This window comes from Fukomys damarensis, unplaced genomic scaffold (assembly GCF_012274545.1).
Source record: "Fukomys damarensis isolate Sample0158 unplaced genomic scaffold, DMR_v1.0_HiC HiC_scaffold_2, whole genome shotgun sequence".
Classification (NCBI taxonomy): Eukaryota; Metazoa; Chordata; class Mammalia; order Rodentia; family Bathyergidae; genus Fukomys; species Fukomys damarensis.
This window is the reverse complement of record NW_022900914.1, coordinates 16,528,600-16,552,572: the sequence shown is the minus strand read 5'-3', so window position 1 is coordinate 16,552,572 and position 23,973 is coordinate 16,528,600. Positions and strand designations below refer to the sequence as shown.

Here is a 23,973-nt window from a genome sequence, read left to right as displayed (position 1 = left end):
AGAAACACTGGCATGTATTAGATATACCTGTTATGTGCCCCAGAGAGAAGTGAGCCTTATTCCTGTGGATGCTCTAATAATATCAACCCTGTTTTCATTGGAAACCAGTTGAATCAGCTTTCTTGTTTTCTGAGTACCCCTCCCACCTCTGTTATATTGTCAAAATGTGAGGCCAGAACTTCTTCCTAGAAGAAAATGTTCCTAGCTACTGGGACTATGAATTCTACCACACTCTATTTTTAGGCTAGAAAGATGAGGTCAGTACAGATGCATTATGGCAATGTTGGGAGGAGGACATTAAAAATGTACGTCAATATGTATCATTTTGATGCTTTTTGTCATATTTTTGGTTGGATTATTTTAGGTTGGGAAAGAGTGTGGTGCTTAAAAAAGCAAAGTAGTAGTGGGTTAGAGAGCTGCTGTGGGTTAGAACATGACTCCAAAGATGTGACCGTAGGTATTCACCATTGAGCCCCTAGAAATCTGCCTAATACCAGAAGTTATCCGTGTTTCTCAGATTTAGAGGAACAGATTTTGCATCCTCCTTTAATGTCTCATGGTCCTGTTTAGAATGCTTGTTTTGGGAAATTTTTTTCTAATTAGCATAATCCCACCGCCTTCAGATGTAATTTTGTTTTTTCCTCAGTAGAAGTGCCATCCCTTAAGCTTGCGTATTCACAAAGTGTTTTAATATAATATTGTACACTTTCATTTAATTTTCCTTAATAGTTTTTTTCTTAATCCATGAAACTGTTTTTCAAAATATTTAGTACCTTTTTCTGGATTTTCTTTAAAGTTTTGTTGAGTTCCATTTTTTTTTTTTCTTCCACTTTCAGACTGTGAAACAGGTCAGGATGCAGTTGTAAAGTTTGAGCCACAATGTTTGTGCAGTAGATCATTGCTTAAAAGGCAGATGTGTTTCTGAGATTTTCTTACTTCTTGCAGGTTTCTTTCTTCTTTCGCATTCTCTGCGTTAAGTAATTTTAAAATGTTCCTTTGTCTTTGATTGAATTGCTATATGAAATTCTTTTTCTGCTGTTAAAGGAAAATTTTGCTGTCAGTAAGGTAGTCTCTTGTCCTATGTATATGTTTTTATGCTTTTGTATTTTCCAAGTTTTATGTCAGAGCTTTGATTAAATAACTTTAGATTAACTCCATGCATACGATATATGGTACACTTTCTTCTGTTTGCCTTCATTTGACTGTACATTCATGACCTGATCCTGGCATGTCTAGAAAAAACTAAGTGTTTGTACCACAATTTCTCAGACATCACCATGTCTGGTATCGCCTACTGACTGGGTCATGGTAGACATATCAAAGTATATTGTGTTTAATTTTGTTTTTAGTGTGTTGCACATTTTCTATGATAAGAGCCATGTTTACTCTTAAAAATCAAACTTTTGATTATTCAAAGCATTCACTCCTTCACATGGTTGGTAATGAGAATTCAGTGCACTTCTCCCCTGGGCACTTCAGGTGAGCACTGTGGTATGGACAAGTCATTTTTCCTTCTGTGTTTGATTAACACTACTGTGTGTATTTTGGAAGGTTATTGAAGAAATTGAAGAAATGATGCAGGAATCACCAGACCCAGAAGATGATGAAACCCTTACACAGTCAGATCGGCTCTCAATGCTGTCCCAGGAGATCCAAACTCTTAAGAGGTCCAGTATGAGCAGCTATGAAGAGAGTAAGAGACCATCTTTGTATCAGTGCTCTTGTGCTTTTTCTCCATTTTAGACATGTGATGCAACCATCTTCAGAAAGCTGCTCACAGGCTGGGCTGTACACCCTTCGCTGACTGGCTCGTACTGCAGTGCTCTGGACCTGAGGACTGTGTTGTGTTTAACCCTGTGCTAGCTTGCTGGGGCCTTTGCTGCAGATGAGTGACTTAAATAGGTGACATCCATTTCCTCCAAGTTCTGTGGTCTCAAAGCCCATGATTCAGCCATCAACAGGCTTGGTTTCTTCTGAGGCCTTTCCCCTTGGCTTGTAGATGGCCGTCTTCTCCCTGTGCCTTCACATGGTCTTCCTTCTACATGTGCCTTTCTCCAAATTTCCTCTTCCTGTAGGAACACCAGTCCTTTTGCATGAGGTGCTGGTCTAATACTCTGTTTTAAATTAATTCCCTTTCTAAGCATCCTGTCTCCAAGTAGCATTCCATTCTGAGGTACAGTCATACCTTGGTACTTGACTGTTTTGAGACTCATTGCATTTGGTACTTGACTCATTTTTACATAAAAATTTTGTCCTGGTACCCGTTGTTTGTTTGGTACCCAGTGTTCAAGTTAGAACTTTTCAGCATCTGTTGCCTCATGGCCCGCTCCCCTTTCCAGCCAAAACAGTTTGGTGCTTGATTTTGGTATATTCATGCCTCCCAGTACCAGTTAACTGAACGCTAGGGTACCACTGTACTGGAAGTTATGGCTTCAACATATGAATTTTTTGGGAGACATAATTTAGCCCATAACAAAACAATAAGTAATCAGTAATTCCTGCCTTACAAATAGTTGTCTTTGGTGTAGAGATGAATTTTGGGAATCAAAATTCTGTTTGAATTAGATGTTTGAATCGTGACCTGTAAAAACCATATACTTGATTACCATGAAAAGTTTCCAAATAGCTACAACCAGGGTGTGAATATTCTGAGACTGGTACCTGGGCATCTAAAACCTTTGCCATATGACTGGTTCCCTCTTTGAATGGACAGTAATGGAGTCCCTATCTGCTTAACTCACATTGTTACCTGGTTTTACATTGTGGGATGACCAGAGATTGCCTTCTGGTTGTGTGACTTCCTTTAACATAGGGAAATTCTTTCCAGTGGTCTTTTTCTACCATGCTGCTATAGATACATAGTGTTGTTAGAGTCTTGTTTCCAAAATATAATCCTGATATCTGCTAAGATACAAAAACTTCCTCTTAGTTTTCTAGGGCTGCCATAAGTATCACGGACTGAATGGCTTACACCATGGAATTCATATTCTCACAATTCTGAGGCCAGGAGCCTGAGAACAAGGTGCTAGCGTATTTGGTTTCTGGCAAGGCCTCTCTTTGGCTTGTGGATGGCTCTCTCCTCTCTCTGTTTTCCTCTGGTCTTCCTGTGTGTATCCTGCATCTTGGTCTCTTGATTTTATAAGGACAACAGTCACACCAGATTAGAAGCCACCCTAATGTCCTTGTTTTAACATAATTACACTGTAAACACTCTTATCTTTGAGTCACTTCTGAGGTACCAGGGATTAGATCTTTGAGAGTGTCCTGTCTCTCACACGAGGGAGGGTGGGGTTGCAGGGAATATTGTTCCTTTCCATCTTCCCATTTGTCAGCCACTTCCACCAATTGAGGCATGTGTGATTAAATGTGTATATAGTTTAATTCTTGCAGTTCAACTCCTTCTCTCTCCAGGAGTGTCCTGGAATCCTGTGAAATTGCTTACCATTTCTTCTCAGCAGGTAGTTTCTGTACAGTCCTTCAGTTTTTGTGCTTATTATTTTCCATGTCTGAGCTTTCACAGTCTTGACTGGAATAATACTACTCGGGGTGCTTGATTTATGCAAGTGAAAGGTTTTGTTATACTTTTCACCCGAGCCGGCTGAGAAGTGACATTACCCACTAACCTTTATTCTCCCCAGGAATGTGAGGTGTTTGAGAAGATCATGAACAGTTTCATTGCTTAGAGTATCGTTTTTGCTTTTTGGTGTAAAACACACTGTTGTGCTGCTTTGAAACACTTTTGTCTTAGTGTCCGCTGTACTGTTTTTGATCACAGGGGTGAAAAGGCTGTCTGTATCTGAGTTAAATGAGCTCCTGGAAGAAATAGAGTCTGCCATTAAGGAGTACTCCGAGGAACTGGTACAGCAGTTGGCCCTGCGAGATGAACTGGAGTTTGAAAAGGAAGTAAAAAACAGCTTTATTTCTGTCCTCATTGAAGTGCAGAACAAACAGAAAGAGCACAAAGAAATGGCTAAAAAGAAAAAGAAACTAAAAAATGGCAGCTCTCAGAATGGGAAGAATGAGAGAAGTCACATGCCGGGCACAGTAAGTGATGTTTGCAGAGGCACTGGCCCTGGAAACAGGTACCCACACACCTGGCCAGCGGCAGCTGTAGCAGGTGCGCCAGGCCCAACCTGTAAGGGAGCGTTGTGCCTCCCATCAGCGTGCAGGAGCGATTCTTCCCTAACTTGCTCTGCTCGGTTTCTTCACACAGTGTTTTTTGGTGATGCTTTTCATGGCTATCGGGATAATTCAACACTGAAATGTTTAGTCGGGAAAAAGGGGAAGATGGGGGCCAGGAGAATGTCTTAAAAGAAGTGTTAGCAAGTGACCATTTTTAATAGATTGAAATGTGAAGAGTGGTTATATTTGGCTGGTAGGCTTATGAAAGGTTTTATTTTTTGATTTATGGAGTGTGTAATAAAAAAGGAGCATATTTAGAGGTAGTGCAACTGCCTAGATTCTCTGTTACTGACTTGTAAAAACAGGTCCCTCTTTTCAAGGTCAGGACCTGAGGATGTCCATGGCAATGTGTGACAGTGAGCTGTTTGACCTACAGACCAGAATGTTACTGATGGATGAAAACAAATTGGGATATTGGAAACTTTGACCCTTTATGTAAAGATGTTTTATTTTTTATTTGTATCTTTTTTTTCTCAAGTGGTCTTATTAATGTCCCTGATTGCATTTTATCAGGTACATTAACTGGATTATGTGAGATGCATTTTCTGTTGATTTTAAAGCTCTCATTTTTCTGTGATCAGTTGATGCCTTATATATTTCTACTTCGATTTTATATGTGGAAAAAAGCCTTTCTTTTTAGAGTATAGTGGTTGGGTAAAGGGATCCATTTTTCTAAAGGTGATATATTTTCTTAATCTATGATGTTGATAGCATGGTAATACATAATCACAAACTGGCTATTCTAGCTTAAAATAATATAAGTTCTCTTTGACCAAGTCTTGAATTCCTTCTCTAGGAAATACTTAGCGAGAAGTAGGTCTCCCTGACTAGGTACTGATGGAACTTTAGAAAGAGAATGCAGCTCTCAGTTGCTGGGCCTCTCATACGTGGTTAATGCAAACCAAAAGAATCTTGCCATGTAGTCATTCATAGTGCTGCTACTAACCATGAAGGAGTTCATGTTTTACTTGTGTAATGTTCATTTATATGTAGTTAGAAAGGACGGAGCTTATCAGTTGACTTTGAAGAAGTACTATATACATTTTATTTTTAAGAAATAGCAGTACTGATTGAAAAAGTGTGTATTTAGTCTTTTCTACAGACCACACTGGAAAAAAAAGTTTGTTTGTATATGTGGTTCTGAGAAATTTCCTTTAAAATGTCAAGGATAGTATTTTGCTTTGACCTCATATTTTAAAAAATTGCACCTTTTAATTTGCTCTGTTAATACTAGTGGGATTAAATCAAATGCTAAGCCATGGTATGGTTGGCAATTTCTGCCTATCTCCTTTCAAGGATTACATGTAAAATCCTCTATTTATTGCTGTTAACACTTGGCTGAGAAAAATAAATTTATCCCTCCAGGGATGGAAAGACTTCTTTTTGTAATTCTCATATGAACAGGGTTGGAAAAGATCCATCGTGCCATTTTATGTGGCATTTCTAATTGAGAAATGCATTTGGCAAGGTAGCGGTTAGGTCATATTTGAATCTTTATTAGTCTTGAGATAGACACATTGAACAGTAATTCTTCTCATAGTATTTGAACTTGTAGAGTCACTTCTTGAGTTCTGAGCTACTATTTGTGTCAAAACTTTAATTTGGACAGTAATGGCATGGCTCAGCTTTTGTTACTTTTACCTGTATCTGTTTTTAGCTGAAAATGCCAGAAAATGACCATTCCATCTGTGACACAAACAGCCTGAAACCTGTGATTTTGAAGATAGTGGTAGGTGGCTCAGAAGAACCCTAAAGTGAAATGGCTAGTTCGGTAAACAGATTTCATCACGTGTTACCTTCATGGACTATCACCATTTATATAACATACAGTATTGACAAGGGCTGACTTCTGTGAATTAACTATCATCAGTGATATAATTTTTTAAAATGATGACCTAATAGATGTCATGTGTTATTTTTAAAACAGCATCAGTCACTTTTTTCTTCCTACCAGAGTTTTTTTCTTTTTGTACTGGGGTTTGAACTGGGACCTTGTGTTTGTGAGGCAGGCAGCGGAACCACTGAGCTAAATCCCCAGCCCTTAAAAAAGTGAAATGTTGTCTTGAATTGAGTTTTACTTTTAAAAATAACCATCAGTTATATATTAAGATAAATAAGTAGTCATTCATTCAGCAGATATTTTTGAAGTGCCTGCCTTGTGCCAGGAACTGTTCAAGACACAGTGGGAAGGAAAACAGACAAAGCTGTTGGCCTTCTGGAGCACAGATTCTAATGAGGGACACAGGCAGCACACAAGGGAAAGAATGAAGTGACAGTGTAATGTCAGGTGGTAGTAAGTGTGACGAAGGAGACAGAGGCTGGGTGAGGTGGTCAGTAGTGTCGCTGTTGGAGTTACTGCAGGGTAGCCACTATTCCACTGCTACTTCTGACTGCTAAGAGATACTTCCCCGTCCTTTTCCACCTCCCAGTTTGGAGGGAGGAATCAGTGTCGCTGGGAAATGTAATTCCAGAGAGCAGGAGACATGATGTTTTCTTTGTCCGGTTTCGCAGCATCTGGGGCAGCTGAGAGGTGGGGTGTAGAGACTGGGGTAGTTGAAGGTCTTGTTAGTCGGTGACCTGGCTGCGTTTCTTTGACTTGACCATGTTGTTTCGGGTCTTGATGGGTCTATTTATTCTGCTTCCTCTTTTTGGAGTGGATCTTCTTACCTACTTTCTACTTGTTGTTTTTTTTTTTTTTTAAACTCAAATTCATGACCAACCATTGTTTTCCTTTCTTAGACCGTTTCCTCTCTCCATCATTCTTCTGGAAAAAAACAACAGAACAAAAACATATTTGTTTGAATGTGTTGGAAAATTGGCTTTGAATTTTCAGTGAAGAATTGACTCCTCTCTCCTGCCAAGTTTAGTATTATTCCTTTTGACTGTCTCAGAACACAGTCAGATCCTATTGCAATTTTTTTTCATGCCAGTCTCAATTATCTTTCCTTAAGAATAGGAAATCTAACTTCTCTTTCTTCCTATCTTTAGGTCCACCTTGAGATATTTAGTACTTTTCTGCTGAGTGAACGAGAGATTGAAACTTAACCTTGCAAATCTACACTGATCTTTCTAGCAGGTGCCAGTGATCTGTGATGAGGAGTTTTGGGTTAAGTGCTGGCTCTGAATCGTGCCAGTGGACATGGACACCTTTGAATTCTGGAGGGAGGCAGTGAAATAATGTATGTAAGACTTCCGTACACTCTGAATGTTGAGATGAATATCCAGCTTCTACTAGACGTTCTCCCGCCTTTGATATTTTGGGAAAATTTTTTTTTTTTTTTTTTTTTTTTTTTTTTTGGTACCAGAGATCGATCTCGGGACCTTGCACTTGCAAGGCAGGCAGCCCCACCACTGAGCTGAATCCCCGGCCCTCCCCTTGGATATATTTTTTTTTCTCATTGAGTTTATTGGTACATTTTAGGTGAACAGTACAGTTACATTCATCATTGGGATCTTGTACCTTTACATGACAGGTCTTGGTTCTTATTTTTTCCCCTTACCCCTGCCCTCCCTTCAGTCCCTCCTCCCTTCCCTATTTACAAATACTTTATTTCCAGTTTTTCATTTTCTCATATTTTTTTCTTTTCCCTTATTTCCTTTCCTTTAACTCTTCGTACTTCCCCTACACCTTAAACCCTTTTCTTCCTATTTGACATTGTCAGTTATACCATTAGGATCTTATGTATGATTATAGTTTTTCACAGCAAAGTAAACTATTCGGTATATACACATGTGTGACTTATTTATTTCACTTGAGTATGTCCTCAATATGCATCCATTTTCCTATGAATGAATCTAATGATATTTTGTAACAATCTGAAATTCCTATTATTAAATCAGAATTTTCCATTTCCTTGAACTTGAACTTAAAAATTTCTTTTCTTTAGTGTAGTTTACTCAGTTTCTGAAACCAATAAGGTTTCTAGATAAAAGAATTTGCAGTTTTATTTTATTTTATGTTTTGAGATAGGGTCTCACGGTGCAGTTCAAAATAACCTTGAATTCTCTATGTAACCCAGGCTGGCCTGAAACTCACATCAGTCCTCCTGTCTCAGCCTCCTAAGTGCTGGGATTATAGTGTGACCATACCCAGCTGTATTTGTTATTTATTTATTCATTTATTTATTGTTTTGGTACTGGGGATCGAACTCAGGACCTTGCGCTTGTGAGGCAGGTGGTGGTACCACTGAGCTAAATCCCTGGCTGAATTTGTAATTTTAAATGCCCAACTTTTTCAGGTTGTTTTACAATAATGTAACCTAATTGTACACGGCCACCATTTCCTCACACTTTCCACTGTGGATGTGATTAGTCTTTTAATACATACTGATATGCTGGGCAAGCAATAATTTGATTTATTGTCCACTTGTATTCTTCGATAGGTTGCTCATGATGTCATATTTGAGATGTTTTTCATGTTTATGTGTGAGTGTGCACATACTTCTGCTGTTGCAGGGCTGTACTGTATCATAATCTTTGGCTCAAATCTCTTCTCTGACACAGCAGGTTCCTTAAAGACTCATTCATTGTGTCTCCCCAGCACACCACCACATTTCCAGGACATGGAGATTGAATTTCAGATTTGGATTTTTGGTATTGGAATTATTACTCTCTTTTTAGATGGGGCAGAGCAGGCTTTGTTATATGAAACATATTCACAGGTCATTGAATTTTAATGGCTGTTGCCTTGAGTACAAGAACAAGTTAAAATATGCCAGGTTATGATTTAAGCTGCTGTTCATCTAGAATTAAAGACATTATTGTGTACTTTCTTAGCATCATACGTTGGTAAACTTATACTCTTTGGAAATGCAGTAGTGTCATTGGTTCAACACATGTGAGGTTCTGAGGTTGCTTATTACAAATCTGTGGTTGAAAACATGGGCCTTGATAGAGCGTTTTTGTTTGCTCTAATCACATGTAACTATGAAGAGTTCTAAAGTCTTATACTCACCACCCTCAGAAATGTATAACTGCTAGGAGTAACCTGAAAAAGTTTATCCTGATATTAGCAATCTGTGAGTAACAGGTACTGGAGAAAATAAGAAACTGCTGTAAAATAGTCATTTTACCCTAATTTATCACTTTTGGGGGTTGGGAGATAATTGAGTAGAGATAAGAATTGAACTAGAGCTGAGATGATAAATATTCTTTCCCATACATGGTTTTTCTTTTTTCTTTTTTTTTGGTTTTTTGAGACAGGGTCTCACTATGTAGTTGAGACTGACTTGGAACTCACTGTGTATCCCAGGCTGGTCTCGAACTCACAGCGATCCTCCTGCCTCAGCCTCCTGAGTGCTGGGATTACAGGCATGTGCCACCACGCCTGGCCTCTGCCTGTTTTATAAATAAAGTTTTATTGGAATACAAGCCACATACATGCATATATCTGTGGCTGCTTTGATGTTACAAGGACAGAGTCAAATAATTGCAAAGTCTGAAATAATTCCCATCTGGCCCTTTATAGAAAAAAGTTTACCAATCCTTGATATATTAAAATTTAAGATGAGAGGAAAAAATACATAAACTCCATTTGAGTGAGTTTATGTAAGTAAACACATGACTACATTGTGTTGAGAATTTATTATAAAATGTTGCCATGTTTTATCCTAAGGATTGGTTTATTTGTTCTTTTTCTGAAGACTCCATCAGCAACAACCTGAGTTTTACCCGAAAAAGGTGGCACCGTGGCCAGTCCTTCTCCGAGCCACTTACACGGCAAGGTCCATGACCAATGATGGACTTTGTGTGCTGTGTGTGTGTGTGTCTGAGACTCAGTAGCTCAGTGAAGAGAGCTGGGCAGGTAGACCAGTTGCTTCTAGATGGTGGACAAACAAAATATTTAAAATTGTTTGCAGTCCCCTGGGCACTTTCCACACTGATGCAAGATGACTTAAAAGAAAATAGAAATAGAAAAGGTAAAATTCCCTCCCTTTTCTAAATTGTGGTACTTGAGAGAATAAATTCTACCACTTACACTTACTTGAATGTATATGTGAATACATTTTCAGCAATCATTTGTTGATAATATTAATAGCATTTCTCTGTATTTTTTCTTTATTGAAAAGAGCATTTGCTAACAATTAGGATCAGGGCATAGAAATCATTGTACAGTAGAACGACTTGGATATATAATGATTATTTTGATAAATTAAAATTATGGATTATCAATTTATTTTAGATGTGGAACAGATTTATTTTATGAAAGATAATATTGCCTCGAGAAATAATCTGATCTCTACCAGCTTTGGATATATTATTTCCTGTTTGTATTTTTCAGGGTTGATAATAGTGATCATCTATGGCCCAGCAGTTAATGTAGTAAAAGTAAAAAATTCACTCTTGACTTCCTTATGTCTCAGCATGAGTCCACAGAAAAGCCACAATATTCTAGAACGCTGAACTCTTATCATATACTTGGAGTATCCATAAGAATCAGGAAAGAATTCATAAAATCACCAGGATTAGTTATTTTAGTCTGGCTTTGAGAAGGTTTGGCAATAATTAATTTCCATCTTCATATTAAAGTACATAAAATGTATAAGTTCTTTAACTATAAAATACTAAGTTGTTTGATACTATTCCACTTAATTCCTAACTTTGAAAATCTTTGTGTCATATCTTTCTGTTCTGAGAAACATAAAATAAGGGTTTAATGTCCAAAACAACATCAAGTATTTATCTCCTTTGAATAACTAGTATTTTCAAATTAACTTAGAGATGGTTTTGGGGGGAATGGTAGAGTTCTTCTGGATATGACTGCATTCTTATGATCCAGCATTTGGGAGGCTGAGGCAGGAGGACTGCTTTGAACAGTTAGAGGCCAGCCTGGAGTACACAGTGGGTTCAAGGCAAACCTGGTTACAGAGGAAGATGCTATCTCAAAAAACAACAGAAACATCAAAAACAACAAAAATGATGGAATTCACCTTTATAACTGCTTTATTACTCACATCCAAACTATTTGACTTGAAGCATCGAAACAAGATAATACTTTTACATCTTAAGTAATAGGTTATCTTAACTATTTGAATATTTCTACTTTATTTTCTTTTATACTTAACTGTTGGTTTTCATTCTATATTTTCTCATGACTTGATTATTTTGGGTTTTAACTTATTTAAAATTAAATGTATTAATATTTGAGAATCATATAAAAAACTAGCGAATATAATGTAACTTACAGAGAACAGTAATTCTACTTTAATTTCCCCGTCTTGTGAAATTCTCGAGTATAAGGACTATTCATGGAGTCAGAGTAGATAAGAGATGAAAGTACTCCTTACCTGCTTCCCTCAACTTTTTTCCCTCATACCGAGGTTTGTTTAAAAGCTGCCCTGGCTGTAGAGGTCTGTGCTGTCGGTTTAGGTGAGCTTGTTCGTAGAGCACAGCCGAGTGCAGCAGTCCCAGTTTCCTGGCCCCCAGTTGTTGCTTTTTGGGAAACTGGTTGAGCTGGTGAATATGTTCTTGTACACAGTTTGAGGTAATAATTCAATTGTTCAGAGAAGAGCGGGGACAAACTGCAACTCTGTATCTGGTTCTTGTTGCTTTTTGGTTTGCATAGTTTTTTTTCCGTTCAGAAAGGACCTTGAATTGCCTGGCGTTGTTACCTTCAGTTTCAGCTCCGGCTGACTCTAGACTCCACCATGGAGGGGAGTGTCTTGTTTTGTCATCCTCTCCGGTCCTTCAGGCAAAGGTCCGTATCAGTGGCAGTTTTATTTATATTTATAGAATTTGATGCACTGTTTTTCGCCTTTCTGGAGAAAAGCAGAAAGGTACGATTATTCCTCTTTGGGAGTGATGTCCAAAATGTTATTCTAGCTTGTTTTTGGGAAATCACAGCCAACACTTTCTTGAACATTGCTATCTGCTTAGCACTGTGCTTAAGTGCTCTTCTTGGGTTACCTCATTTTACCCTCACAACTACCCCAGTGCATACTGTTGTCATTTCATGACTGAGCAAAGGGAAGCTCAGCAAGGGTTAGCTCCCAGGAGTAGTGAGTGTTCCACCTCTCTGACCTCTGCAGGCTTGGAGATCTTGGCCTGTTTCTTTGTTTTGCAGATTTTTATAGTTTCTTTCTTTCTTTTTTTTTGTAATCTTTTATGTCTTGTTTATACTTTGCTGCTCCTGGTTTTGTCTGAGAAAAGTTTCCAGAGAATGACTGGTTTTGAGCCTTGTAATACTTCCCCACGCCAGGGAAGGAAACTTGATCATGAGGCGATTGTGAGTATTCTCAGGATAAATAAGTTCTTGAAGGCCTTGTGTCAAGTGACCCCTTCCCTTGTCCTTGCCGCATTCCTTTGGTACTTTATCGGTAGTGAGGGCAACAATGAAATAAATGCTGCAATGCTTAATCATTTTCCTGCTTACAGCCAGGCTCATATCAGCATTCCACTGTGGGAAGGGCGCTTTCCAAAACTATTAACTCTCTCCTCGAGATGCCCTGGGATACGAATGGATAGATTACAGAATAGCTGCAGAACCAGAAGCTACACCAGCTTTTCACTTTGAGTTTGGTTGTTTGGATTCTTTACTTCATATTTTGGGGGAGGGTAAATTAAATGGAAGGACAGTGGGTCTGTGACACATCTAATATTTTAATTAATAGCTTATTTTAACTAAACTGTAACAGATCTTTAGTGTCCCTCGTTTTCAGCATTCGCAACCTTGAGACTCGGTTTACATGTCTGTGGTATCTTTACCATGAAAAATGCTAAAACAATGCTTCCTACCCCCACCCCTACCCCATCCTCTTTCATTTTTCTTCTCTTTCTGCTTGTAAGATTTAGGCATAGAGAAAAATCTTCCCTGTGTCCCAGTGAAGCACCATAAGCACCTAGTAATACTGCATCTGCTTTCAAGGTTGTAAATGCAGCGTTTCTAAATGAGATGACGTTTACTAAAGAGGAAATTTTATCTGCCTGTGTGGTTTTATCTTTTTAAAATTCATTTTGCCTTCCAAAGGATTACATTATTTTTTGGAATTTATGAAGCAGTTGTAAAGCAGACTCTGTTGTACGCTCTGCTGAGTGCTTTTCCCGTGTCTTCCTGCTCACGCTGCCTGTGTCTTTGTGACCCTTTATCATTCTCCTGCATCGATCCTCTCCTTGCTCCTCTTCACTGTCCTGGGGGTTTTCTTTCTTAGTCACTCCGCTGTTTTATAAACCTTTCCAGTAATATCTTATCTTACCTTATTAATCCTGTGTTGATTTCCTAGACTACATTCTGCAGTGGGATTTTTCACAACTCCTTGGTTTGCTTCTTTGACCATAACCTTAAGTCGTGTAATGGCACGTCAGCGTCTTCTGTTCACACTTAAGGTACTTTTACCTTTTGGATGGATTGATTTCCCTTCCTTTTTCTTTTTCTCTTTTCTTTCTCTCTCTTTCCCTCCCTCCCTCTCTCCCTTCCTTCCTTCCTTTCTCTTTTCCTTCCCCTTCCCTTCCTTTTCCTTTTTCCTGTAAGAAGCTAAGAGGGGTGATGGTGCAAAGACCCCAAGCTCTAAGTCTCTTGGACTCTGGTATTAGGAATGCACCAGCTTTAGCTCAGCAGACACTTACAAGCACTTGCTGTACACCAGGCCTTTTGGAGTCATTTGCACTGAAAGAAGAGTGGGATCCTTTCTGTCTCCTCAAACAGTAACTCCTTTCCTCATAGGAAAATGAAGCCACTGGAGTAGACAGCTCTGAACGTACCATCTATCTCTGCACCTCTCATTGTGGAGCGTTTGGATCAGGGATGTGTGTGTGTGTGTGTGTGTGTGTGTGTGAGAGAGAGAGAGAGAGAGAGAGAGAGAGACCTAGACCTTTTGGTCCTGCATTGTTATGTATATGCGTGTGATGTTGTTTTACCCACTTAAAAAATAATGTATGTGTCATCTAATCAGTACAGTAGGTTCTTGGGATTCACAGATAAGAAGCCCTTCAGCAGTAATGTCGCCTGCTAGTCTTCACTGTGAGGACACTGTGCTCAGGACACACAGTCGGTGTCCGGGCTGGAAGGTCTCCTTGCATCTCTGATTGGTTTTTTTCTTCCTCGTACCGGGGATCAAACTCAGGACCTTGAGCTTGTGCTTGTGAGGAGGCGGTGGAAGCACTGAGGCAAATCTCTGGCTCCCCCTTCTCTGACTTCTAGCCCAGCATTTTCCTCTTCTAGTTGACTTTTAAAAATGTTCTGATTCTAAATACTTTGGTTTCATACAAAAATCTGCAAATGTTTCACCAGTGAGAGTAGTAGGTGCAGGAGAGTTTTGTAGTTTAGGTCGTTGACTGTTGATCAGATAGATACTTCCTGTATACTGTGGACTGCTTTGTCCTTTTTGGACCATAGAAAGTATTTGATTTGACCTTATTTTTGTCCTTAAAGAGTGAGAACTTTGTTGAATTTATGAAAAACTTTGTTGAATTATGAAAACCAACTTTCCTTTTTCTTTTGCTCTTGTGTCCTACAGCCCCCATAAAAAGCATGGTAGTATATACCTGTAGTCCTAGCTACTCAGGAGGCTGAGGCAGGAAGATCACTTGAACTCAGTAATTTGAGGCCATCGTGGGCAACAATTGTGAGACTCTGTCTCAAACAAAAAAATTTGAATTATGTTTTGCTTACTACTATTAGACATTTTTTCCAGTATATTCCAGACATATCTGTTAAGGATGTAGAGTAAATTTTATCTACCCACGAGTGTGTTGCCCATGGGGTAAGGATTGAGATGACAAGCCATCTAATGTACTTTAGGGCAGTGATTCCCAACCAGGCCAGTTTTGTTCTCCACAGGGACAATGTCTGAAAACATTTGTCATTGTTATGTGGGTGGGGTGGGGGTGAGTGCTCTTGGCATGCTGGCGAGCTGAGGCCAGAGGTGCTGGTCAGCCTTCTACCACTCAGATCTGCCCGGCACCAAGAATCAACTCCAAAATGGCAGTGGTGTCAGGGTTGAGAACCCAGAGTACACTGTGAACAGTGCTGTGTCCCAGGCAGCTGCTGTGTTTTCCGTGCCCGGCACTGTTCTGCAGCGGAGGTGTGTGTGTTTCGTGTAGCTCCTCATTTGGATTGGTGCTCTGGGGAAGCTGAGGTGAATCCTGAGGGCAGGCAGATGAAGGAGAGGATGACAGGAAGAGAGCAGAGAGCGGTACTGCAGCACCCGGAGGTGTCAGGGGCATCTGGAGACTGCAAGTTGTTCACTTTGGCTAAAGCTAAAAGCTGAGGGAGAAAGTAGGAAGATGAGGGAGGAAGTAACTCAGGAAGAGGCTGCCACAGATGGCCTGGTATGCCACTCTAAGGCACTGGCATTATTCCAAGACTGGGAAACCAAGACGGGCTTCTAAGGGGCCAGGCAGTCACATGTTCACGTATGTCTTTTGGAAGGGTAACTTCAACGGTTTTAAGGAAAACTGGTTGGAAAGACTCAGCTGAAGATAAGAAGTCGATTAAGAGGCTGGTGCAGTCATTCCGGTGGGAATTGAGCCGGAGAAGTGGAAGGAGGGATGGAAAAATAGAGGCATTTCAGAGATACTAAGGAAATTGAATTGATTGTTGAGGCACCAAGGGAAGAGAGAAAAGTCACAGGGTTGGGTCGCTGATGACTGACCCAGCAAGTCTGTTTGGTTGGCAGTTGCTGCTCCTAGCCTGGGGCCCAGTGTCTTTGGGGGATGCTTGTCCTTCCCATCAGCTCTGGATGTGACTCTTAGGGTCTGAAAGTGAAGCCATCTGACCCAAACACACCCAACACACAAAGTGGGGAAGGGAAAAGGGCCAGTGCAATAAAAACTGCTTATTGGCAGAAGTGAACACTTTGCCAGTTAGAGATGAACAGCGAGAGGTGCTTCTCAGAAGCAGCGGGGCAGGCATCATCTGGGGGAGAGAGAGAATCCAGGGAGAAAGTTCAGGAAAGGAGGTTCAGAGAGGTTGGAAAAGTGTTGGTGGACTTCAGCATCAAAAGGGGGAGACTTGGGGCTGGGGATTTAGCTCAGTGGTTCCGCCGCCTGCCTTGCAAGAGCAAGGACCTGAGTTCGATCCCCGGTACCAACAACAACAACAACAACAAAAAATGGAGGAGACTCTTAAGAGCTGTTTCACAAGAAGCTGGGGAAAGGAAATAGGTTGAGGGTTTTGGAATTTCCGGTTGTCACTGGAAAAAACCCAGTTGCGAGGGTGAATCTGAGTGAATTTATAGTGAAGGGCGAGCATGGTTTCTTTGTCATTGTTCTCCCGTGGACTTCCGAGCCTCCTGTGTTCTGTGATTGTCTCAGTGGAGCAGGAGGCAGGAGAGTTTCTGGTTGCAGTCTGCTTCCCTGGTTCATCTCTTGGCAGATGAAAGGCCAGGAGCCAGAGGAGCCTTGTATGAAAGTGGTTACCTGTAATTTTTCCTTGTAAAAGTAGCCTTGTTCATCAAAGGTAACAGTTGTGCTCTCAGCGAAGATGAGTCAGTCAGAATGCCTTGACCAGACAGGTGATCCTTGCTAAAACAGAACTGGTATGAGGATCTGGATCTGGGAGAGACTGGGTGGGGAAGATGATGCGGGAGGAGTGCACAGTCCCCTGTGGTGATCTGGTGTGGTCCTCAGACTTCCCGTAATGTCACTGAGTTATGTGCCTGATACAGAGCTATATGGTAAGCTCCATCCAGGTATTTCTTTGGTATTTTGTTGCCAGGACTTTGTTACACTCTTAACATTTATTGAGGTCCCCAGAGAGTTTTATATGAATTATGTTGATGAGTATTTACTGTTTTTGAAACGAAAACTAGTGAAATTTCAAATACGAATTCACTAAAGATACCAATAACAAATGTATTAGTTCTTAAATAGCATCCTTTTTTTTTTTTGGTACCGGGGATTGAACTCGGGTCCTTGTGCTTGCCAGGCAGGCCACCGAACCGCTGAGCTAAATTTCCGGCCCTAAATGACTATATTTTTTAAAAACTAGTGAGAAAAATGTCATCACTCTGCATTTTTTTCGATCTAGTGTCTGGCTTAATCGAAGGCAATTAGATTTTCACTTCTGCCTCTATCTTTGGTCTGTTATTTGAAATATTATACTATAGGTCATGAGAAACTGAGAATTAAAAAGAAATTAAATCTTAAAAGCAGTAAGAAAATAAGTTTGAGTTCATGGATTGCTGAGAAGATTTCAGTAACCTCCTGGGGTACCTGAACTGTACTTTGAGGACCACTGGACTGAGCTGTACATTTCCTGAGGGCAGAGACCACTGTCTTGGTTTCTTTTCTTCTTCTCTGCAGGGCCTGGTAAAATGTTCCTTAGGGTTCCTCCTTGGGTGTATGTACTGGTTCAACTTTCCCCTAGACAGTTCCCCAGGAAGGAAGCATCCTGTGAATCAGGCTGCAGCTTCTTGTCACGCTGCCTTCCTCTCAGTTAGTCATGGTGTAAGAATCCCTCTGCTGCCTCGGACTCAGCTGCCATGGAGGCGCCGCTGGGCTCTTTTTACTGTGCCCCATGACATTCTAGACTGGTTACAAATCAAGATAAGTAGTTTAGGAAAGAAACTCTTTTTTTCAGTACAATGAATTCTAGGAAGTCTTGGAGTTTGCTGGGAGAAAGCTAGAATTGTTTCCTGGAAACAGAGTGGAAAGTCTGCAGAAGTTTTGGGGGGCCTGTGGGGTACATAGGAGGATCCACACTACCACTTGGGGAGCAGATGCTGTCTTCCCGTTCCCGTTTTCTGCACAAAGGCAGTGGCAGGTGCCCGGAGAGTGAGTGGAAAGCAAGCAATAATCAGGTCTCCAAGGTGACAGCATTTTCCTTTGCCAAATGTTAGGTTAATGTTCTCTAGACCGATTGAGGCTATACACAAACTTAGGCTGAAAATACACATACTGTTAGTATTACATTTTCAGACTTTTGGTGAAACATAGGTAAACAGTATGGAAAGGTATCTTCAAAATTACATGGTGAATTTTGTATAAAACGATGAGGTCTACAAATGACAGCATCTACATGGAAACAAATTTATTTACCAGCTACATCAGGAAACATCTTCGTAAATGTAGTAGCATAAAAACACTGACTTCTGCATTTGATTTGCAAAGGAATGGAAACAAAAGCATTTTAGAAATGGCTTGATTGTTATCTGCTTTATTGAACGCATAGTGGCATTTTTCTAACTGCTTGTCTCTTGGGCACATAAGTCATCATGGTACATTCTTACTAACAGTCTTTGAACTTCTTTCTCTGTCCTTTTCTGCCGGGCCCTGTATTGCTGCCTTTAGCGCTTCAGCATGGAAGGGATCTCAAATGTCATTCAGAATGGCCTCCGCCACACCTTTGGAAACTCAGGTGGAGAGAAACAGGTGCTCAGTTATCCTTATTTTCCTCATTGTCTGCTTTTTGCATTTTATGTGTAGGTAAAGATCCTGAAAGCTGACAGTTTTGCTAATTTACTAAGACCATTGCTTGAAAGAGAGAAATGAAAGTTTATTATCTGTATAGCCTTAATGGTGAACAATTTCCCTTGGGGGAAAAAAGCATTTTCCAAATTGGACAGTAGACAAAATACATTCTTAAGACATATTTCAGAGCTCCATTTCTCGCTCCTACCTTTAAACAAGTAGATATTAACATATTGACAAATTGCATGTGTAGAAAAATCTATTTGTGATGTTAACTAGAATATGCTACTCTTAATTCTAAAAATCTAGGAAACAGGATCTCATTTTAGGGGGAAGAAAGCTAGATGTTGGTGTCTCTGACACTGCAGAGTTTTAGGTAAAAAATATGTAAAGAGTATATTTTAACCCCCATTAAGTGAATTTTTTTTTCTTTTTTGAGGTACTGGGGAATTGAATCTGTGGTGGCCTTCACACTGAGCCACGTTCTCAGCCATTTAAAAATTTTTGGAGACAGGGTCTCACTAAGTCACTAAGCTTCCCAGACTGAGTTTGAACTTTGGATCTTCCTGCCTCAGCCTCTCAGCATGCTGGGATTACAGGCGTGTACCACCGTGCCCGGCTTATTTCATGTGTTATTAAAGCACTTTATATAGTCAGCCAAGTCAATTGCCTACCAAACAAGCGTGAGACATCATTTATAACCTTATACATGTATGACTGTAGAGTCAGATGTGCAGCAATTTGCTTTTATTTCCTTTTGTGTGCAGTGGTTAAAGGGCTGTCACGAACGTGGGAAACACATCTGCACAATAAGTGTGCTTAAAATTACCTTTCACCATTTGAAATTTTAACTTCAACACAAAAACAAACAAACAAAAAGACCAAAAACAAGACTCTCTCAGGTTTGTTCCGAGGTGAAGATTAAGAAGGGGTACAGATGGTAGACAGTTGAATCAGATTCCCTAGAGCTTCAGCTGAGGTTGTGTGTGTCACTGAAGAAGGGAGCAGTCGAAATGAAGGAAGGCAGGTCAACTGATCTTCATAGTTTACAAGGGGTCCACGAAGGGATGGGTGCATTTTTATTTTTAATCTGGTGCCACTCTCCTCTCACCCCACAAGATGGAAAAATGACTTCTAAACTGACCCCGCGCAGGGCAGTGGGCAGGCAGTGCCGAGAGCATGGCTGCTGGCCCTGGTGCCAAGGTGCTGATTCCTGGCGCTTCTCCAGGGTGCCTGATGCCTGTTGTGAGCAGAGCCCCTGCAGGGCGTGTTTCCGGATTGAGGGGCGTTCTTACAAAGAAATCTAGCTGGTTTTACACTTGGGCCTTGCCTTGGAGAAGTCTGTTCCAGAAACAGTGGAACACTTAAGTTCCTTAGAGGGTGGACAGTGTACTTTTCCGGACCTAGGGGTCCAGTTATTGTTAAGCAGTCCCCCTTAGTGGTTCTTCAGTCATGACCGGGTGAGGTCGCTCAGTGGGGATTAGGAGTAGAGCTGAGGGGCAGTGCAAGGGACTGACAACGGCCTGAGCGGAGGGGATTCCAAGGACACCACTAGCTTTCTCCGGCAGCATGTGCACATGGCACAGAACTGTGTTTTGTGGCGAGGTGCCGAGAAGAGGAGAATCTGGACCATACCTTTTGGATCATGCTTTCTTGTGGTGTAGTTGCAGGACAGCTCTGTTGCTTGTGAACCTTTACAGATAATTAACTAGGTGGTTTTTCTCAATTCGAATCACTAACTTTTACTGTTCGTGCCTCCTGTAGGCTATTTTCTTCTTTACTCATTTCTTTTAATCTCTAAAAACACTTATAAATATTACACAGTCATTTAAAATAATAACACTCATACACTTCTGAAACTATTTAATAAGTCTGTCTTTGTTAGCTCTGGAGGAACCTGTGATAAATGTTGTAAAGTTGTCATGTTATCCATATTGTCTATTTTATCAGCCAGAATAAGAGTGGTTTTGAAAGAACATTATTTAGCTGTTGGAAATTGTGTGTGTTTTTAGTTTAATTACAATTTTTTAAAAAATGTGTTGAAAAAAATGTGTTGAAAAACCTGCAAGGAGAATGTTAGATAAGACTTTAAAAATGGATGTATTGAGCAAATCATCGTGAGACCTAGTCCTGTGAAATTTTCAATGATGAAATGCAAAAAAGTTGTTTCTTATGTTGACATGAAATTAATGTGAAGCAGATAGAGGTGGGCAAAACAGTGTGTTCCAGCTAAGTGAGATCTACACCTGTGTTTTCATTACCTGAGTAGCCCATGTTTTGTGTTATAAAGTAGACCTTTTAGTCATTGTATAGATTTGATGTAGTTGATTCAGATTTAAATGATGCTTTTTTTTTTTTAACTTGGCAGTATCTGACAACAGTCATTCCTTATGAGAAAAAAAATGGACCACCGTCTGTTGAAGACCTTCAAATATTAACAAAAAGTGAGCAAAGACAAAATTCATCTGTTACCTGATTTGCTTTTGCAGATTGTTAAATCCTTGGTTCTAGCTACCTGATCTTGTTTGGTTTAGTCGTACTGGATAGTAAATGACGGACGCCATTATTTATTCTTTTGAGAACAAGACAAAAAAGGACCATTAACGTTAAATGCAACACTACTCTCCTGTCCGATTTGTCATTTTTCTGTTTTATTTTTTTCTGAAATATTTATGAGATAAAGTTTTGGGAAAAAAAAATGTAACTTGACTCTCCAGTACAATGTTTGTGGCTCTCATGCAGCTGTGACTGTCCGTAACCGATGAGGAGAGGTTTAGGGTAGGTGCTGTCCTTCTCATGAATGTAGAACCCCAGGTGGTCCTCACAGGTAGAATGTGAATTGGCAGTGACATTTTAAGACCATGCGCTCATCCAGCAAATGCTTGGTGAAGGCCTTCTCTGGGGCATTTTCTCAGCACTTGGGATACTTCAGTGAGTAAAGTAAAGATACTTCACTTTTCAGGGGCCTGCATTTGAATATAATTCATGAGATTTAAATGTACATGTTGGGTATATCTTAGGAGAGTGGTGAGTGAGCCTGAAATTCTGGTTCTGGCTCTGCTGTTTTCAGGGATACCCTTAGACCCCCTCTCTTGGTCACACTGAAAGGCTAGTATAAAAAAGAATTGCTCAGTTTACCTCACAGTAACTCAATTATGCAGTCTTCAGTCAGCCCTTATAATGAAGGGATTGAATCTGCTAATCAGCTAAGTTCTTTCTAATTGTAAATATTTAAGATAATGGTTAAATAGGAGGGACCCAAATGAAAAACATCATGTGGATGGATATTTATGATATTATTTTGGAAACTTAGACATGGAGGAATGGGCAGGGAAGAATAAGAAGTGAGGACAGGATTGTACTCACTGCCCACTTGCCCGCTAACATTAAACATTTATTCTTTCCTCTGGTGAACAATACTGGGAAAACATTTCATATTTACATATTGATAAGTCAAGGGACACCAACCAGGCCAAGTTAAAGAGTGAAGCCAGCCCCTTAATTTTCAGGAAGAGCTGGCAAATTTCTGAGTGTCCAAGATCACACGGGGGTTAATTACTGGGCTCGGGATCTCTTAATTCATCAGCAGTTCTGCTTTTAATAATGCTGGCTTTTGGTAGATGACTTTACATAGATGTTAAAACATTCTAAAAGATGACTGCAAATGAAAGTACTGAACATCACAGCCCTCCATGAAAGGGAATAAAGTCTTGCTTAGAGGCTAGGAATTGCGAAGAGGCCTCAGCCTCTCAGGTCAAGGACAAGCCAAAGCCATTGCAGTGCCATCATCACAATGCCCGGCCGATTCTTACATGCTGTCTCACAGACTGACACACTTTGGAATGTTTGGAGTCTCTGGGTGAGGAGATGACCTAGTTAAGACTGTTAAGGTATTGTTGTGAAGACGAGAGATAGAAGGATGACCTTCACTCTGAAAGTGGGGGAAAAAAAAAGGTTATCTCTTGAAAACTTTGGAAAGGACCTAAGCCTCTTTTTGCCACCACCTGTAGATGAAGACCAAGGAAATGCCCTGTGCAGACAACAGGTTTCACGGACATGTAGCCTTCCTTGTAAAAGCTCTTCCATGCAGTGAAATTAGTAATGAGAATTACATTAGAGGTGTTCATTGTGATTAATACTAGACACTCTTGAGTGTCCTTTACATGTGTGTAACTTAATCTTCATAACACGCCTTTGAGGTAGATCTAGTTGTTATTCTCATTTTATAGACGAGGAAGTTGATGCACAGAACAGTCAGGTCACGGAGGTTAGGGACTGACAGAGCCAGGGTCTAAGCCCGGGAAAGCTGCCTTGATAGTTACACTGTGCTGCTTGTCATATATCTCGGCGAAGTAGTGAGGTATTTTCACCAAGATATCCTGGAGGGCGTCTGAATTGGCAATCACTGTACAATACTTGTTTGGTTTGTGTGTGCTCGCTGTAACTAACAAGTAACTAAATACTTGCTAGTGAGTTTCTCTCTACCCGAATAGTCTAGATTAAAAACCTCAAACCAAAACATTACAGTGAGTGGTTGCTTTTTCCTGTTTTGGTCTTTACTGAGAAGACAGAGTTGTTAGGCTGGGGTGTAGCTCAGCAGGTCTGCCTAGCTTCCATCTGTAGGACGAACACAACAACAACACAATACAAGTTTAGTCTCCCTTTAGGATGAGGCGAGTCTGCCAAGTTCTCGCCCAGTAGAGAAGGAGAAGATAGCCTGGTAGATGTCGGTGCTGGGTCTGGTCTTCAGTGGCCTCTCACATTTCTAAGAAGCTGACACATGTGTTCCTTGCAGAGTGTAGGAAACTCTCCAGTTTCTCCAGGTCACAAGATGAACAGTGCTGAGGCCCTCCTGATGCACATCAAGTGCACTGTAGTAATTCACTGTCTAGTTTTTCTTAAGACAAAGTGGAGGTGCCACGTGAATAGTCCAGTTCCCTTTTTCTGCCTGCAGTGTTTGGACATTTTAAATCAGGGAAGTAACTCTCAGGAGTTCCTCAATTTCTAAAATTCTTGAGCCTTTACTTTTGTATTCGACGTACCCAGAAAACCTTTAATTTGTATGATTCATTTACTTATAGTCAGGCTCCGTATTTTAAATGAAGTATCACTTCTGATCTGAGTTTTAAATTGTTACCTTTCTCTTTCTCCTTTATTTTGCAGTTCTTCTTGCCATGAAGGATGATAGTGAGAAAGTTCCGAGTTTGTTAACTGACTATATCCTGAAAGGTGAGTTTTAAAGTGGTGTGTGTACAGTGTTTAGGAGTTTCAATTAAATGCATCATCTTGCTAAAATTCAAAGTAATTTCCAAATACACAATTTTATTCATCTTATTGTATGGAGGGAAAATGAATAGGTGGCTGGCGTATGCTATGAACATTATCGTTTAACTTTTACCTGATGTCCTAGACCGGAAATACTTTCCACAGCTGAATTAGGAACAT

General features: G+C 40.2%; 1 protein-coding gene across 1 annotated transcript in view; it reads left to right on the top strand.

Moving 5' to 3' along the window:
* Fez2 (fasciculation and elongation protein zeta 2) overlaps positions 1-23,973 on the top strand; it is a 37,569-nt gene that overhangs the window by 10,516 nt on the left and 3,080 nt on the right. The window contains exons 5-9 of the mRNA XM_033762225.1: positions 1,552-1,693; positions 3,776-4,044; positions 18,409-18,489; positions 20,897-20,972; positions 23,692-23,757. Coding sequence (XP_033618116.1) covers positions 1,552-1,693; positions 3,776-4,044; positions 18,409-18,489; positions 20,897-20,972; positions 23,692-23,757 — 634 coding nt within the window. The remainder of the gene's footprint in view (positions 1-1,551; positions 1,694-3,775; positions 4,045-18,408; positions 18,490-20,896; positions 20,973-23,691; positions 23,758-23,973) is intronic.